Source organism: Aythya marila (genome assembly GCF_965140915.1).
Source record: "Aythya marila genome assembly, chromosome: 4".
In the NCBI taxonomy this organism is placed as follows: Eukaryota; Metazoa; Chordata; class Aves; order Anseriformes; family Anatidae; genus Aythya; species Aythya marila.
This window is the reverse complement of record NC_139045.1, coordinates 15,139,123-15,156,739: the sequence shown is the minus strand read 5'-3', so window position 1 is coordinate 15,156,739 and position 17,617 is coordinate 15,139,123. Positions and strand designations below refer to the sequence as shown.

Genomic DNA, 17,617 nt, shown 5'->3' with positions numbered 1-17,617 from the left:
CAAACCCAGCACTCTATAGCTGACCCTGCTACTCTGCTGCAGTACTTCAGACCTGTGCAGTTGGTTTATTCTTTGATAATTTTAAGATCGTTGCACTAATAGTTACTGCCATCTTGTTCTCTGAAATCCATTTCAATGTACTATTATTCACTAAACAACAAAAAAATATTACCGTAGCTTAAATGTCTGTTTATTCTCTCTTTCCCCTCTGACATGAAGCGTTTATGGACATGTGAAAAGCAATTAAGATTAGAAACCTTATCAAAGGAGAGATTGCTTCATGAAAAATGGAGCTTGAACTTTTTCACCTGCTTTATGTAATGCTGTTTTATATACTTCAGACTAGATGAAATAACACTGCCGTCAGAGTAAGACTATAAGGTCATAAAATGATATAGAAATCTCAAAGTAATAAAGCCCTGGGTTATTTGTAAGGTAGGTGTCTGCACCATTTAAAATGCCATAGTATGCTTTTTTCCCCCCTTAAATTTATGGAAAGTAAATGATTTTAAAGCTGAGACAACAAAAGAAGGGGCTAGTTACCAAAATGCAGAGTTTGCAGAAAATCTTCAAGTATGTGTTGCCTTGTCACGAAAGCTACGTCGATCATATTGATACAGATTGCACACGTCTATGAGACAAAACACAATGCTTCCTACCTCCACTCCATCTCCTGGTTACTCTTCATACACTGGCGGTCACAACTGATGGTTTGGGGAAAGGGCTATTAATTATGACAATATTTTATTGTCTATTTTGGTAGTGCAGAGTCAGTAACAGCCAATGGCAACATAGTGTGTGGACATCAAAACTTCCCTGTAACGGCTGTGTGGTCAGTGTGGTGGGGTAGGATCAAACCAAGCTTCTTTGAACCATGCCTGAACTGTGGAAAACATCAGGCTCTCACTCATTGTGTCCTGGTTTCTTGGATCTTTTTGCTTCTCTCTTTCTGCCTCTGATTCTTTGCCTTGTCACAGGTGAGCCATGGGAAAAGGCTGAGCTGCAACTGTAGGGGGAAATAACTATTTTCCTCTGGTAGAGCACAGCACTGTCCCCATTAATTCATTTTCAACTTTCACCAGACCACTGAGCTCACCTTTTCTGGCCACTTGCATAGAACAGACTGTACAGTGGCATCCACAGGCAGCAGCAAGCCATAATTTCAGGTAGAGCAGAAGTATAAGTATTTTCTCTGGGGCACGTTCAGTCTTGATTTAGTCTTACACTGTTATTTCAGGGCATTGGGATCTGTTGACGATCACCAAAGTAATACAAAGCTTTTGCCAGGCAAGTCCCCAGTTGAGCTCGTAGGATAAAAAGCCCTGACAGGATGTTTAATCATCTCTCTACAAGACAAAACAGGGAGGTTTACAGGGAACAGAAGCGATGAGGGGAAGAAGGCTTTTATTCCCATTTTTAATGCCACTTGGTAAACATGCTGTGTTTCAGGAGGTGTAACAACAGGAAAAAAAAAAGGGAGAGCTCCAAAGGAAGTCTTCCCTTTCCTCCTCCAGAGCATGTGGGAAGCTTGCCCTGGAGCTAAACAAAAGGCTTGATTCATTCCTGCTGCCAATCTCCTATCTGTCAGCGGTGCTAAGCACCCAGACAGCTATGTGTGGTTAGCAGGGTATTATTTATGAATATTGAAGTTAGATAATTTGCATGAACCGGCTCCTCTCTGCCATGAGAATGATGACTTGATTCATTGTACTGTATTTCATTTAGATTGCAAAAGAGACTGGTTCAGCATCCTGAGCATCTTACAGAAGACACCAGGGCCCCGACTCAAATTGCTCTAATGATAAGTAGCTTCAATAAAGGGCACTGAATTTTGATTTTGCTGTTTTATCATGTTTTTGTTTTGGAATTGCTTGATGTTTTGGCAGTTTATAAAGATAATTAAGGAAGAGGTGGTGTGTTCTGTTTCATTGTATTTGTATTGGCAGAACACTTCTTTTTGAGGTAGCAGTGTGGAGAAGTGATTTGCCTTCATTTGTCTTATTTTATGAGCTGTTTTCTGCAGTTAATGTGCTGGTCATTTGCAGCTAGATAGACAAGCGGAGGCAGCAGGACTTTTGGACAATTTCTTTTCTGGTTTCCAATTAAAACACCACTGCCTCAGCTTCCTGTTCTCTCCCAGGCTCTGTTGCCAGGTACAGCAGTGTGACTGGAGAGGCACCTGAAAGACCAGTACTTCTGGCAGGAGACTGCCTCCAGCTTCGGAAGGTTGAGCTATTTCTAGAAGTCTTTCACTAACACTATGTTGAATAATACCAATACCAAATTCAAAATCAAAAGGAAGGTTTCTTGGACTGTCAACAAGTAAAACCTGTGGTTTACCCTAATCTGGTCCACACTAGAGACAGGTCTAGAAGAAGGAGGTGCTTCTCTTGGGCTATCCAGCAAACCTGAAGGAAGATGAGAGAGAATATACACATGTACGTACGTTTTAATGGCTTGCTTGTGTTGGGCTGGCTGCATACTGGCATCTTTCCTGCCATTGTGTGCTCAATAGTAACTGGTCCAGTAGGTGGGGAAGTTTGTACTAGCCTAGTGCAGAAAAAGGGACAGGTGTACTGCAAATACACCTTAAAAATCATGCTTGGGTTTGTCCTCCTGCCTTAGATTGTTAAAGCAACTGTAGTTAGAAAGGGTCACGTTTACTCCTCAATGCTTCTGCAGTCTTAGATGCATGTTAGCCAAGTTACACATCTTCTGCATTTGATGCAAATAAGCTGTTCCAATATACTTATGTCTCTCAGCCACTTCATGTCTGAACTCCTGCCAGCTTGTGAATGGCCATTTGTCAAACGGGGGTCTCAAAGTGAGGGTAAGGAGCAAAAGGGCTGTGCAGCTGTGACAGTTAAATCCTACCAGCAGGACCAGGTGATGGCCTGCACAGAGACATCCCAGACCTCACTGCCTTCTCTTTGTTGCTGGTGGCATCCTGCGCTCCTGTCTGATTTTATTAGAGCCCTGTCTGCACTTCCAAAGGTTGCCAGTGCAATTATGCCATACTGGCAAGTCCACATCGCAGTCCCAAAGCCTGTGCTGGCTGAAGCCACCGAGCTGGTACCCATCTTGGTGCCAAGTGGTCCTTCTGCTGCTGTGAGCTGTGAGAGCTGTGTACACCACAAGATTTTCTATTTTTTTTTTCTCCACCAGACGACTGATGTGGCTACACTGAAAAAACTTCTACGTATGGATAATGGCTAGATCTGGCACGTTGACTTCGTGCTCCTGATTTTCCTTGCTGCCAAGTGCGTGCATTCCTTTGTGGAACCTCTTTGCTCAGATCTATACTAGCCTTTGCTTTGTCAGTGACACTTGTGAAGCAGTGACAGCAGGTATCTGTCAGCCTGATGGCACCTTTGCCAGCCATGACAAGAAAGTTAAGTTTCTGTCCTGGTCTGTCCTGTCCCTGGTTTTAGTCCCCATACATTCAACTGCACTGTTCCTCTGCTGGTAGAGCTGACGCTGTCTGCTTGCCCTGCACTACCTGGGGATTTTGCTGGCGCTCCTTTTCCCTCTCTCTAATTTTCAGTACACCTACAGATACAATTTTCCATGCAGTTTTTAGCTTTCTAGACAGTTGCAAACTATGTTCCCACACACGGGCCTGTAGCTGCAGTGTCCGAGTCACAAGCACTTCAGGAGAATGTTTATAAAAGCATCCCCACATGATTAATCCATGGAAATATTAATGGCCGTGCTTATATTTAGTATTGCTTAAGCTGTGTTTGGGATGAGCTCTCACTTGGCAACGTACCTTTGAATTTCACTTCGCTTATCCCATGTGAGACTTCTCAAACCACACGGTGCCTGCAGCTGGATCAAGGGCTCGCTCCTCTGTTGTGAGGCAAGGGAGGTCAGACATCGTGCTTATAGTTGTGTGGGAAGCAGGGCATAGCTCTAATCTCAACTCCCACGTCTTCCCACAGCTCAAGGAACATGTCTTCTCCATTCAAACAACCTGTTGGGGAGGACAAGGTTTTCATGGTATCTGCACAGGACACAGTTTGTTGTTCACGGGGTTAGGGCATGGCTTTATCAGTTAGCTTTTTTGGGGAAAAAAAAAAAAAAAAAAAAAAAAAAAAAGCCTCTTTTTCAGCTCAGAGGTTTATCTGTGAACAAAAGTTATTTAGAAGACTCAAAGCACAGCCTTTATGAGCCCCTTTATTGCTATAGTGTAAGTGGACCGTAGGAAGCTGGGGATGGTGCGCTGCTCCTAGTACTGGTACCGCTTCTGTTTCTTGTCCTGTGAGAAATCCTTCAGTCGTGCTTTGTCCAAATGTCCTTGGCAGCTCCAAATGGCTGAAGCACCAGAAGATTTTTAATGCTCAAGATGTGAAATAAAAGGAACAGTTAAAGAAAATCTGTTTTTATTGGGGACCTGTTATTGCTGAGCTGATGAAACAGCACATGCAAAATAAATAATATATACGGGGAGTTTGCTGACCTGGTGTTATCTCCAGCTTCAAAGGGTTTGTGTATAGGGATAAAAAACAGCTCTGAATGAATATGGTCAGCTGGAATATTTAGTCAGAGAGAGGCACAAAACCCCTCTTATTTGTTGTGGTGTGTGCAGCACTTATTCAAACTGGTGTTTCCATATCAACAGGAAATCTGTGCCAAAGCCAGCTCTAAAGTTAAAAAGAAATTGGCCTTGTTGAGAGAAACCCTCATGCCTTTCCTAGGGGGACTGATGGACGGGGAGGAGGGAGCTGATGGGATCCCACTGTTTGGAATGAAGTCCATTGATTAATGGTGAGAGCAATTCATTGCTTTTCCTGTTTGAACAACATCTCCTAATCTCTGCAGTCACAAGCAGAGATTCCTAATTTCTAGGTCTGTCAGCCTGGATGACCTACTTTCACTCCCTGGAGCTCAAATGAAAATAACTGCCTTCCGGTATAGCTCACTGCCACCTTTTTTAAAGGAAAGGAAATGTTTCTAGGAAGTTTAGTTAACTGGTATTTCATTTACTTTGGCTTTTTCTCTTTATGCAGAGAATAGTTTTGCTTGCGTAGTTTTTCCCTACAGTGTATCAGCAGAGCACGTCTCAAGCATTCCTGGGAAATGGAGTTCTGTACAGAGACAAAACACAGCATTAACAATATCCCTTTAGGCAAGCATTCATGGGAAACATACGTGTGGATAGATACAGAAAAAGAGAGAGACAGAGTCAGATTTAAATTTCTGGGGGATTTACCCTTTCCAAGTACGAAAGCACTGTGTGTCCATGCTCAGATACGAGAACCATTTGAGTGAAATACTGTGCTGTGATCAGGTAGGTGAGCACACATACCTTGTGCAGAGTAAATGGAAGGTAGAGTCAATTTTTATATGGACTCTCTGTTAGATAATTTAGCCCTCACCTCTTTTTTATTTTTATTTTTTCCCCTGTAACTGTGAAGTAGTTTCTTCCAACAAGCCTTTGTTCCCTTGACCCAGTCTCCTGTGCTCTCAGGCAGCCTGTTGCTGCCTGGCAGTTTGGAAGATCCCACATGGCGCGCTTGGCTTTGATGTAACAGGAGTTTGGGGAACTGGATCCCTTTTCCCTGTGATCAGGGACCGTTAAGCCTTCATTTAGTTGTACAAAGCACTGTGTGTGCAATTAGGGTTGTGATGGTAATCTGTGTATCAGCATTGATTTTGAATGCTCATATTTTGCTGTTGCTTTGAAGGTGGGAGGCGCAGAGCTGCATTTAATGGGTTTTAGTGAGAGCTCCTACCTGGCTCAGAGAGGAGGTAAACCATTCATCTTGTGCAGATATGGGGATCAGCATGGCTGGGGAGCCCCAACCCTTGCCTGAAAAGAAGACAGCAGCCAGTTGTGCCAGAGCTGTGCCTTGCTGCACTGTGTTCCTGTGGCAAAATCATACCCTAACCATCACGTGGATTCCTCCCTCCTTTTTGTCCCAAAATTGAGCACCAGCTATTTTTAATACTGCAGTGCTGGAGGTGTAGTGAACTTAAAAAATGCTACGTGGTAGGGTTGAAAAGATCAGGCTAAAATGGGTTCTCAGTAGGAGATGCTAAATATGACCTAGGTGTCTCCAGATTGATGAAGTGTGACTCAGAGAAGAGGGAGATTTGTAAAATGGTGAAGGCCAGAAAGAAGAGGAGGATCTCAGCATTTTTCTCACTGGATGGGATAGCGCCAGTAGCTTTCAGCAGGCATTTCCACAAACTGCCTTCTTGGGATTTCAAGCAAAAACCCAGAAACTGTACTTTTCATTTCTGCAAGATAGAGTTCTCAATTTTTCATCCTAGTGGTGTTTACTTCGGTCCTTCAATTCCACTGATAATAGCAACTAAATGATGCTAATTGGGAAGGGGAATTCAGGCTTGCACTTCAGACCTTGCATGGCTGGAGGATGCCATGTTATGAAGTTAGTGTCTCTTTGTGGCTTCCTTAAGTGAAGTCAATGGATGGCCTTTCAGTTCTGATTGTGTTTTGTCACAGTAAGGATGGGAAGAGGGTTTTCTGCTCTACCTATGCAATGTCACTAGATCTGAATAACGTTTTTCTTTTTGTTTTTCCTTTTGCTGCAAGGATGTTTGGGGCTTCCCTGCTGCAAACTCAGCAGCTTCTATGAGGTGAAGGCAGTTATGATACCCATAAAGGCAGCTGCCTTACAATAGTGGAAAAGCTAAAGCAAATTGTGGCCTTTACTAACAGATTTTCTTTTTCTCTAGTCCTCTTTTCATTTAGGGCTAATTTTTCAAACAGGGCATATAGTGTGGTAAAATAGCTATTTGATGACACATGAATGTATTTTTGTGAGTGCACTAGCTGTGACCCATGTCAATTAATCACGAGTACTCTCTCCATGCAAGTGGCTTTTAAATCCAAGCAGTGCTAACAGGCTGAGTAGCCAAAGTCAACAGCAGGCACTGATCACCGTGCCCAGTGCACTAAGATGTCCTGTGCAAATGCAGAGTTAGTTATAGACGCCATATGGCACACTGCAGAACGCAGTCCCAAAAGAGCAACTCATATTAAGCTTTCACAGACTAGCAATCTCAACTTCAAAGGGAACTGCTCCTGAACAGGTGGAGTGCTGTACCTAAACTTGAGCTCACACAGGCAGAGGTTTTTGTTCCGTAACTCTTCCTTAGGCTAAGGGTGACCAAACAGGAATATGAAACATGCATGCAGACAGATTCTTGCAAAGATCAGTGCCTACACGTTACCTGCACGCTGTTTTGCAAAGACTGGAAAATCATTACAGTAATGTGTCTAGCTACAGGGCTTCTCTAGTTGTAATTTTAGTGCTGCTTCGTGTGTGGGTTTCTGTTTTTTTTTTTTTTTGGTTTTGGTTTTCTGAAACTTAAGCTAATGACTCATTTAATGGAGTTTCCACTTGCCTTGGGTATCCTCTTTGCCATGGACAAGCCTATGAAAGACTTTGCAGAGTGTGTCAGGGGTCATGGGCAAGGGCCGTGTGTTTGTTCAGCCGTGTGCTCCTTTTTACCTTTTCTTGCTCTTCATTGTTAGGCAGCTGTGCTCTTGGTTGTGCTAGGAGCTCCCAAAAAATGAGAGACTTTACACACTTTACAAAATGTTTGATCCTGTTGAGTGATGTAGGAAAGTTAAGTCTACTTGGCTTGTTAATTTATTTTTGAAAATTTTGCCAGGAAGACCAGGAGCACAAAACTCACCTGGCTCCTTCTTGGCTCTGCTGACTGCAGTTGCTCCTTAATGCCTCCCCTGCTCGTGAGCTGTCATCTTGCATTTCCTTCCCACCTGAGTTTCAGGCTGGAAACTGCAGCAGTTTGGAGCTGTTTCATGAGCTGCGCAGCAGTGTCTTGCACAGGGAAGGCAACGTGTGAGAGGAGAAGGCAGACAGGTATACAGCACAGTAAAATCACTGAGAGTAAACAGATGTAATAAAAGCTATGTGTGTGTACTAATGGCTTTCGCTTCCAGTAAATCTTAAGTGATGCTGATAATAACGGACTGTTAAAATACATTTAGGGAAGTGGTGATTTTTCACATTGCTGTGCCCTTTTGCAGGTACAGCACTGGAGGTCTTTGGCCTTTAACATAACATTAGTCGTCAGGTTAGAATAATGCTCAATTTAGCGGTGTGGGGAAAGTGAATAAATGCAGTGCTTCAAGCTGAAAGCCCTCCCTCCCTCACTCGTCTCCGGTGCTGCTGAGGACTCAGATCTTCTCTGAAGCTTCTTCAGGGAATGGTTCAAAATGGATTTTAAGTGCTGACTGCACCATTCCCATCTTCTCTCTGATAAATGATTTAAGAAAGTGTTGAGTGGTGCTGCAAAACTTTTGGAGAAAAAACACCATAATGATCTCTCTTCAAAATTAGTCATACGGCTCTGTTGTGCTAGACAGCTGGGAGGATAAACACGCTGAGACCCATAGCCTCAGGAGCTGATTAGCCATAGGCCTCGAGATTCTTCTTGCCAATTTTGGTTCAGAAGGGTACCTTGGTTTTGAGCAAACGTTGTCTTTTTTTAGGAAACCAGGTAAGAGCATGACCAGCCTATTCAGCAAAGTTGAACATAAGCTTTACTGTAGAATTGCCACCTTCCTGGTATCTTTTATCCCTACTTTCCTCCAAAACGCCATTCGTAGCTGGTAGCGCTTTTCCAGGCTTCCTCCCCAGAGCTCCTCAGTGTTTGTTTAATATTTGCTCTGGTGGAACTCCTAACTGAAGAGCGTAGCAGTAGGATTGTTCCAGCAGTTTTCTTCCTGCTGAATCAGTAATTCATGCCCTTTCGTGAGACTTTTTCCTTTTTTTCTACTTCTTTGAGCCGCCTGGCAAAGTGCAGTGCAAGGCTCATTGTGGATTCGTAGCCCAGTTCACTGTTACCCCCGATCTGTGTGCCTGGCAGGACGCCTGCCCTCACCATTCACTGTTAGCCAGGCGGACACAGAGCATCTCCAGAGATCACCCTGGGTGAGGGGCTTTTTGGGAACCAACTGAGGGCACGGTTTACAAAAGCCTTCAGCTTCACATTAATTCTGCCATTGCTCAAGTGGACAGTTGAAAACAAAGCCGTCTCAGGGCTGAGCACACTCGGAAATCCCTCCAGGCTGTGAGGATGCAGCCTGAGTGCTAAAGCCAGATGGAGGGTCATACACAAGAGTGGGGCAGTGGTGCCCCTCATGAGCGTGGCCAAGGCTGCATGAGCTGTTCTGTCGCTACTGGGGAAGGCTGTGGCTAAGAGCAGGGCTGCTCAGATCCTTCTGCATGCAGCAGGCCTGCTGAGCGAACTTAATAACCGAGCAGAAAAGCAATCTCATGCCAGGCTGTGGCCTCTGCTCAGAAGATTTCAAGTGCCAGGAGGATACCGGAAAAGAGCCAGGAGAGGCTGATGTTTAAAATACTGCTGGTGCAGTGATTGCCCATTATCAAATCAGAAGCAATTGATGACATTTCTCCATAGTTTGACTTAGATAATGTTTTGTCAGATAGAGGATGCATGTTGCAGTGCACTGAGAGCCTGCTCACACCTGCTGTGGTACATTTATAGTTTGTAGGTGCAGAGATGAGAATAACCTTTGGGCTGTGAGCAACTATTTTTAGTATGTAGCTATAGCTACACTTTGAGAGAAGATGTACAAAGGAGAGTAACTGTGGCAGTTGGCTGGTGAGAAAGATGCTGGTCAGTAGATTTCTTCTGCACTCTGATCTAATGGTGATGAGCATAGAATTAGACCTCAGATAGCATGCTGGAAATGAATTCAAGCTTTTTAGATCTTCTTCCAAGCCTCCTTTCCTACAGTTTTGAGCCTCACCGTTCAGTAACAAAACAGATGCTTTGTCGCATTTCTAGAAGTGCTGCTTATAGTGTGACTCAAATCCCAGCGCTGCTTTCCCTACGGGTGGATTCACCTTTTGTCAGCTCCTCTGGGGCCGCTCCAAGACTTTGGGCTTTTCTGTCACTAGTGCAGCAAGCAGGCAGCCCTTAGAAAGGACCTTTGGGGCCAAATGACTACTTTATACACTCATGAGGTGTAGGAAACAGAAGTTCTTGCTCTTTTTGGTCTCTCTTGTCCAGTCAGAAAATGTCTTAATTTTACTTTATTTGATCTGGTTTGCTTGTTGGAATATCCACACGCAGTAACTCCCTGATGTAGGAGTTGGAAATAACAGCTGTTTTAAGTTCAGCTTTATTTTGATGGGGAAATGAGAGGAAGATTTGGATTAACACAGAGCTTTTTCCTCCATCTATGGCTGCATGCATATCCTTTTGCAGGAACTGGGGTAGTTATCTCTAGATTAAATGCACAGAACTTATTTCCACTGGGTATTGACAAGGTACCTTAGGTGAATCAGTGCTGACTGTGACTTTGTCGTCTGGGGTAATGGTGTTGGAAGAGATGGGAGAGAAAATAATAGTAAATAATAACTATATTGGTTTGCTTTGCGATGCAACCTCCCTATTTTTTTCTCAAAACAAGAGATCAAGTTCTTTTGTTTGTCAGTAGGCTAACATCTAGATCTAGAGTATGAGAAGGCTTGAAGATGAGCAGTGCAATTGCAGTGGTTTATGCTTACGGTGACTTCACCAACTCCTTTTGTCATGTTTCTGGCATATCTGTTGTCATTGTTAATGAAGGTAACGGCAAAGATATAGATGGATAAATGGAGAGTTGTATGTTAGCTTAATGTGTGCAAGGGAGAGAGTGAAAAATCAGAAGAAAAAGCCCCTTCCTCCCTAAAAGCTGGACTTGGGGGAATGGGAAGACAGAAAACAAACAAAAAAGCTGAGATAAGAACTCAGACTCGAGTTACTGAGGACAAAGAAGCAATCAAAGGTGATAAGGGTACAAGGAAAGAATAAGGCTAGAAAGGCATCATGGGAAGCATGTGTTGAAATAACCTGGGTAAGAAAACCAGATTAATAGAGTGATCAGGAAGTAATTTTGGTCTCACAGTTTAATTTCTTCTACAAAATATTTGTTGAAATGGGCAAGTTTGTTGTATACTATCTTCTCTAATTACCTTGTTGTATTTCAAAAGAATCTCTCTTTTTTTCCTAGATGATTTTGATCTTATACTCTGCTCATTCCTTTACCGTTCTTTAAAAAGGGTAACCTGAGCCTTTTGGGATAAACAGCTGATCAGAGCAAGCCTGCTAACTGGTTTTGTTCCTTATCCCTAGGTGATCATTTTACAGAATAGTTAGAGATCTTCAATCTTTTATCCTTGTGCTGCATGCAGCTCAGCAGCACACAGTGCCTTGCACAGCCCTATGTCACTCTCAAATTTAATCATAGCCCAGAAATTACGAATTTCAAAGCATCAGCAAGTTGCTCTGTCTGTATATTCAACCATGACTCTTCCTGGAAAATGAGAGGACAAACTAGTCATGAGAGGAAAGCTTCTGGTGAGGGTGGTGAAGGTTGTTTTGAGACGTCTTGCTTTGATGGCCTGGGAGAGGGGGGTGTATCTCTACCACTTAAGGTGCTTGGGGGAAAGCCCCCAAGGTGCTGCCTTAGAAAAGTAGGGCAGAGGAACAACATCCCCTCCTGCTGCTTAGCCTCTGACCATTCTTCTGGCAGCTCTGCCTTTGTCCCAGGTACGGTGGATGCTGTCTGAGGCAGTGGATGCTGTCGTCTCATTGAGGGAGGACAGTTGCTTGCTTTTTCACCCCACAGACAATTCCTGGCTCAGCAAAGTCTTGTCAAATTGTACAGAGAAGCTTTCAATTAACGAGCACCAGATTTCCTTGTCAGATTTTCCTGAGTGTGTCCCTAAAAGTTGTATGTCTGAACATTTTGTCATTTGCTCGTTATTCCAAGGGATACATTATCCAGTAGTGAATAATTGACAGCATCAGTTTAAAGTTACAAGGATTCTGTTGGGGAATTACCATATGCCTCATTTTTTTCCTTGTGCATTTAAGGTTTTTTAGCTTATAAATATTAAAACCGTCACTCAGCATGTACTTTGGGAGTTATAAGAGCTTGTGGAGCCAAATTGTGTTGTGAGCTGCTGTGAACTGTAGGTAGCTCTGCTGAAGTAGGTTTCTTCACTTTGCCAGTGGGCCACACTGATTTTTCAACAGTTCATGCAGAGTGGTATGTGGGTACTCCAGATATTAACAGTTCTTTTTCTTCTGGGCAAGGCTCTTGAAAACTCTCACTAGCAGAAAGGTGTTATGAGGTAGAGGAAAGAGTGGGATCAGGTCAGGAGTTGCTGTGGCAGGATAAAATAGTAGCTGCAGTAACTTGATCGTGAAGCGATGGATGCTCAGCTGATGGTGGAAACCTAAGAGGCCTTATTAGTTGCATGGTGATTACTAACCTTTCAGTGTTTGGGGTTTATATGTATTTGAGTTTTGTGCACACAAGAACCTTCCTTCTCATTTCTCCCACACTCATCTTGGCTATTCCAGCCAGGCCTGGTGCTTTTCTTTCCCTCTGAAACCCCCTCCGATTTCCCTCTTCTTCATGGATGCCCCTCCTCACTTCATTTCTTCCCAAGGCTTTCTCTTCCTTTCAGATCTTTGGGGGGCTGAGGGATGTAGCAGCCATCCAGCATTGCCTGTTAAGAATAGGGAGAAAAGGCTTTCTCCTGCACAGGGGTCAGCAGTTTGTTTTCCCCCGTCCCCCTTCTGCCATGCACTGCTCTGGCTGCTGAAACCTGTGGTGAGGGCTCAGGGCTCAGGTGGTGATGTGGGAAGCAGTAAGGAGCCAGTCTCTCACCAGGACAGTCACTGAGACTGTTAGCATAGTTTCAAAACCAGCATGCCTTCTACTTTTGCCCAGTGACTCCTCATGTACTGGCCTGCACAGTTAATGGGAACAGCAGCTTTGGAAAACCTAAAGAAAAATATTAGATTAGGGCAGAAGCCACAGACATAGGAAACTTGCTTCTAAAAGCCTGCACTAGGCTTAGTCTTTCACTTGGAACTTGAAAAGACATGTACACCACGAAATGCATGTGCCCAGCTCCTGGCATGGTCTGCTGGAAGGACATCCATCCTTCAGGGTTTGTTTTCCTCAGGCCAGTCATTTCTGTAGCAGCAACCGCAGATCCTGAAGTTGCACTTTCACTCCTACAGAGTGCATGCCCTTCCCTGGCGTCCAGATGGCCAGGCAGCAAGTTGATGCAGTACTTCTTCCTGAAGCTCTGCCCACATCTAGTCATCTTGCTCAGTGCTGCACACCTTTTTCTCCCCAAGCTAACACCATTTCAGATCCAGAAATGGTAACAATAGCTCCAGGAGGTCTGATCTTCTCAGTGCTGGCTTGGATCCAAGCACCAATAGCAGGATTGCTCTTCTGGTGGCTATTTTCTTAGCAGGAATATTCAACTTTCTAAAGGGTAGCATGAATACAAGGGTGGTCATCGACTTCTCTGGTCTGGCTTCTGCTTTACATGTATAATTGGGAGAGGTCTACAGTAAGTAGCAGTGCATTTGTCTCTGTCTTACTTACTGATACTTACTGGCCAAAAATAGGTTCAGATCCTATGACCAAGAAGGAAATGTGGCTGAACTGGGTAAATTTTATTGTACGTTTCTGTTTGCATGGCTAACAACATTCATTCTATTTTTCGTTCTCTTTTACCGATGCAGTTGAAGAATAAATTCATGAAGAAATTGCCCCGTGATGCTGAGGCCTCCAATGTGCTGGTTGGGGAGGTAGACTTCCTGGACAGTCCTTTCATTGCCTTTGTCCGGCTGCAGCAGGCAGTTATGTTGGGTGCTCTGACTGAAGTCCCCGTACCTACCCGGTAAGAGAATTCTGCCCCTAGCAGTGCTCATGAATTAGAATTTGCATTTGCACCTTTTAAAATAATAGCACCAGGCCAAAAGAAGACCTTCTCCATTGGTTTGCATCATATGACTTGCATAATGGTCATACGTTTTTTCAGGATTATTGGTTTTTAAAGTAGCAAAACCTTACTACAGCTGCCTAATAATTTTCAGGTCCGAAATTTGGTTGTAACATGAAAGCTGTGAAATGCACAAACGCTATGCAAACACATTAATTTAACAACTTAATGGTAAAGGACACTACCAACATGAAATGTGACTACTGGATTTTTTCTACCCCTCATGACTCTTGCCACACACACATATTACACATACCTCAAATTCCTTCTGCATGCTTTTGCAGTGCATATTTTTCTTCTTAAAAATTCACATTAGATGAAAGGATGCAGTTCTGGCCCTGCTGGGGGGAAAAAAGTCAGATAAACTGAGGGAGAAATTCTTTCTGTGATTGTCACACCAGATGTTTCTTTGTATTTCACAATGGCTGAGAAAAGAAATGTTGTGCAAATATTTTATTTATTGTGACTCATGTTGCAAATGAATCTGTAGTGTCACAAATACAAATATGTTGTATGTTTGTATGTATTTGAATTAAATTCATACACTTGTCATATTATACACACAGTAGGTAAGAACTGTTAAACTGATTAGCCTGAAAAGGTAAGGAAATGAACTAAGCACAGACCCCCGGTGTTTCAGGGAGGACAGAGGCTGCACTGGACAGACTGCAGGTGCCCTGCAGTATCCTGTTCCATCTCTGCACGGGTCTCTGTGGTGCCTTGTTACTTGGTGCTGCTGTGTGGATGCTGTTAATGCTGCACACCTGGGCTCTGGCATGCTTTCAGTATCAAGTGACAAAGGATTTACTTTGCATTTTACTTGTAATTACAGAATTCACGCTGCACCTTTCGTATCAGTAATGTGCAAAATACATATTTTATATGAGCAGTTTTAAGAGCTTTCAATACAGAGTGAAAATTCTATTTTGAATAATGTCTAGAGGGTGAGAGGCTATATGGATTAATACCCTGTGAGAATGGGCATGTTAACGCTACAGAGGTGCATCACTAGGGCCTTACTGGCATGAACCACAGCCATCGTATGGAATGAAAGTTAAATGGATGTTACAATCTGTACCTTATTTTAATATATAAAACAAAGGAGAAAGGCAGTCTAGTTTTGCTATTTAATTGCCTTCTAGTAAAGCAGCAGTGTTTGTATCTCCTGGAATCTGTTTAAGTAGCTCTTTAGAAGAACCATGTCACCATCTGTTTGCACACACTGGGTATTCTTTCAGCAGTATAGGGAAATCAAAGTGCCCTAATTTTGTAAACGGTAATTCTTCATTCCTCAGTATTACCGAGCTCTGTATGCTTCAGTATTTCAATTTCTCTGTCTAATCCACTAGCTCCTTTTTTTATATACATCTCAAAATGCTTTTCAGCAGAGGTAAAATCAGGTATTGTTTGTTTTGGTAGTGGGAGCCAGGAAGTTAGATCTAGGATTGTTCAATGACCTCATTACTCAGTAGCATTAATCAAGACAAGATGTCCTTCCATGCCAACATTTTTTTTCCAGGAAATAATATTATCCATTTGCTGTCCTCCAAACCAAATGTTAGCCCTAATCAAAGTAGGGAAGCTCATTAGATTGCTTTTGTGAGTAATGAAGAGCCATTTGCAATGGCTGCATCCTGTGAAATTCAATCAAGGAAATCCCATAAGGGCCCAGACTAGTTATGATGGAGTGTCTCCTTGCTCAGCCCTTAGTTTCAGCCATCTTACACAGTGGGCATTTCTGCTGAAGACGTGCACTTAACAACCCACAGAGTCCGCAAGATGCTTAGCTGGAGCCTTCAGTGTTCTTCACTCCTGTCCCTCAGGATTTCTTCTTTTATTTTGTTAAATTATCAAGTTCCTGGTAAAATTATCAAAACCATGCCAGTGAAGTTAGGCCATACACAACCACGTGGGGAGGGGGATGGTTCTAAATAAATGTGAGCTAGTGTTTCAGTGCTCTGGCTTTCTATAGAGAAGTGTTGTGATGCAGTTTTACCAAGTAACTGCAATGTGAAGTGCATCAGTCCATCTCCAGAAAGCTGGTCCCTTTCATGTAGGGACCTCTGTAGTGTTCAACACCCAGGTTTCAGCTCTCAGCTTTGGGAATCCTGATTTGGGAATCCTGATACAGAGGGGAGGCTGCATTTGCATAGCCATCTAATTCTGCCTTCCCAGGTCGTGAAATGCATTGCTGGAGGGGTGCTTGCACAGCCGTTCAGTTCATGTTTCTGGTGTGCTGTGTTAAGAAATCTCATCCTTTTTAGCGACTACAGATGTACTGGATATTTCACAGGAGCCAGCAAAGTGCCCTGCCCTAAAGATGTTACAGTCACAGGGCTTGTTGGATCAATGGCAGAGGGATCACGAGCGCCCTCCTGAGAAAGTGAAAGCAGGCAAGACAGGAGAAATCGTTTCCAGTAATATCATCATGTCACAGGGCTTTCAGAAGTACACGAAGCCATCTTGATGCTTTACTTTTCACAGTGCTAACCTAGCAGGGTTTGCAGGGAGAGGGCAGCAACAGCTGATTATCAAGCTGCAACCATTCGCTGGACATGTACGAAATTGCCACAATCTTTTGATGTAGAAGCAAATATGACACTAAGCCCTGCAGAGCTGAAAGGCTCGTGGTATCTATAGTCCCTGCCCTGGTTTGGTTTATTCATATTGACCTAGTGCTGTAGAACAGAAAAGGATTATTGTGTGTGTATAAGGTAGATATTATTCATCATGTAGACTTCCAGTTAAATAGGTTACTTATTTCTGCTTTTTTTTTTTTTTTTTTCTCCACGCATTCCTTGGCTTGGATTTTTCTTCTAAGCTACAAAATTTTGGACACTTTATAAAAATAAAATTCCCTTCGTAGATATAGCTCTCCCCTAGATAAATTATATATATATATGTTTCCCTGCACACTTCCTTGCTAACTATTTTAAGTATTTCCTTTACTTAAAAGTAAATTTTTACTTAAAAGAAACCAGCTAGACCTGATGAAATCTCCAGGAAAAGTTTCTATGCAGTATAATTTCATACAAGCTTGGTAATAAAAATCAGGGAACTTAATTTGGTGTAGAGAACTTCCAGCCTTTTGTTCTGTCATCTTTTCTTGTTACCACTCAGACTGAAAATTATTTATGGATTTCGGTCTTCTCCTGTCAATTTTAATTCCCCAGTGCTGTGAACTCCTTATTTCGGTGAGCATTTAGTTACTGTACTTGCCCCGTTGCTTTGGTGTGGCTGCCTCTCCTCCTGACAATGCACCAGATGTAGCTTTTTATTTTCATAAAACAGATGTACAATTATGTGTTTAGGTCTGTTCCATTAATGTAATGATGATGGGGAAAAAAGATAAAGAATGAGCAAGGGAAAGATTTTTTGGAGATAAGCTGTACAGACTTGCATAAGTCTAATATGTAGTGCTGGGAAATTGCTTGTGTCTACAAGTCTCAAATGAAATGAAGTAACTTGCCCAAGGTCACTCAGAAAGCATGTGGCAGAACCAGGAGTCATGCTCTTCTCTGTTGCTTCCTAACTTGAGCTTTGAATTGCAAGGGCATCTCTTCTTTCGGTAGGCAACAATGAAGCGTGTGTCTTGTTCCTTAACTGCAGCCCTGAAATTGTTTTCAGGGCTGTGTCCTTTAGGAGCCATTCCAACAGAAAGACTTGCTTTTGGACATCAGAGCTCTGGCAACAAATGAATTTTGTCTGTATTCATATGTTGGACACCATGTGAGATGCCTGCAATGTTGGTACGTTGCCCAGAACTTGAAGGAGCAGCTGTGTGAAAATTGAAG

At 43.0% G+C, this 17,617-nt stretch overlaps 1 protein-coding gene across 2 annotated transcripts in view; it reads left to right on the top strand.

The window, feature by feature from the left end:
- SLC4A4 (solute carrier family 4 member 4) overlaps positions 1 to 17,617 on the top strand; it is a 104,543-nt gene that overhangs the window by 26,704 nt on the left and 60,222 nt on the right. For both annotated transcript variants that reach the window (XM_082759511.1, XM_082759512.1), the window contains exon 5: positions 13,564 to 13,721. In XM_082759511.1, coding sequence (XP_082615637.1) covers positions 13,564 to 13,721 — 158 coding nt within the window. The remainder of the gene's footprint in view (positions 1 to 13,563; positions 13,722 to 17,617) is intronic.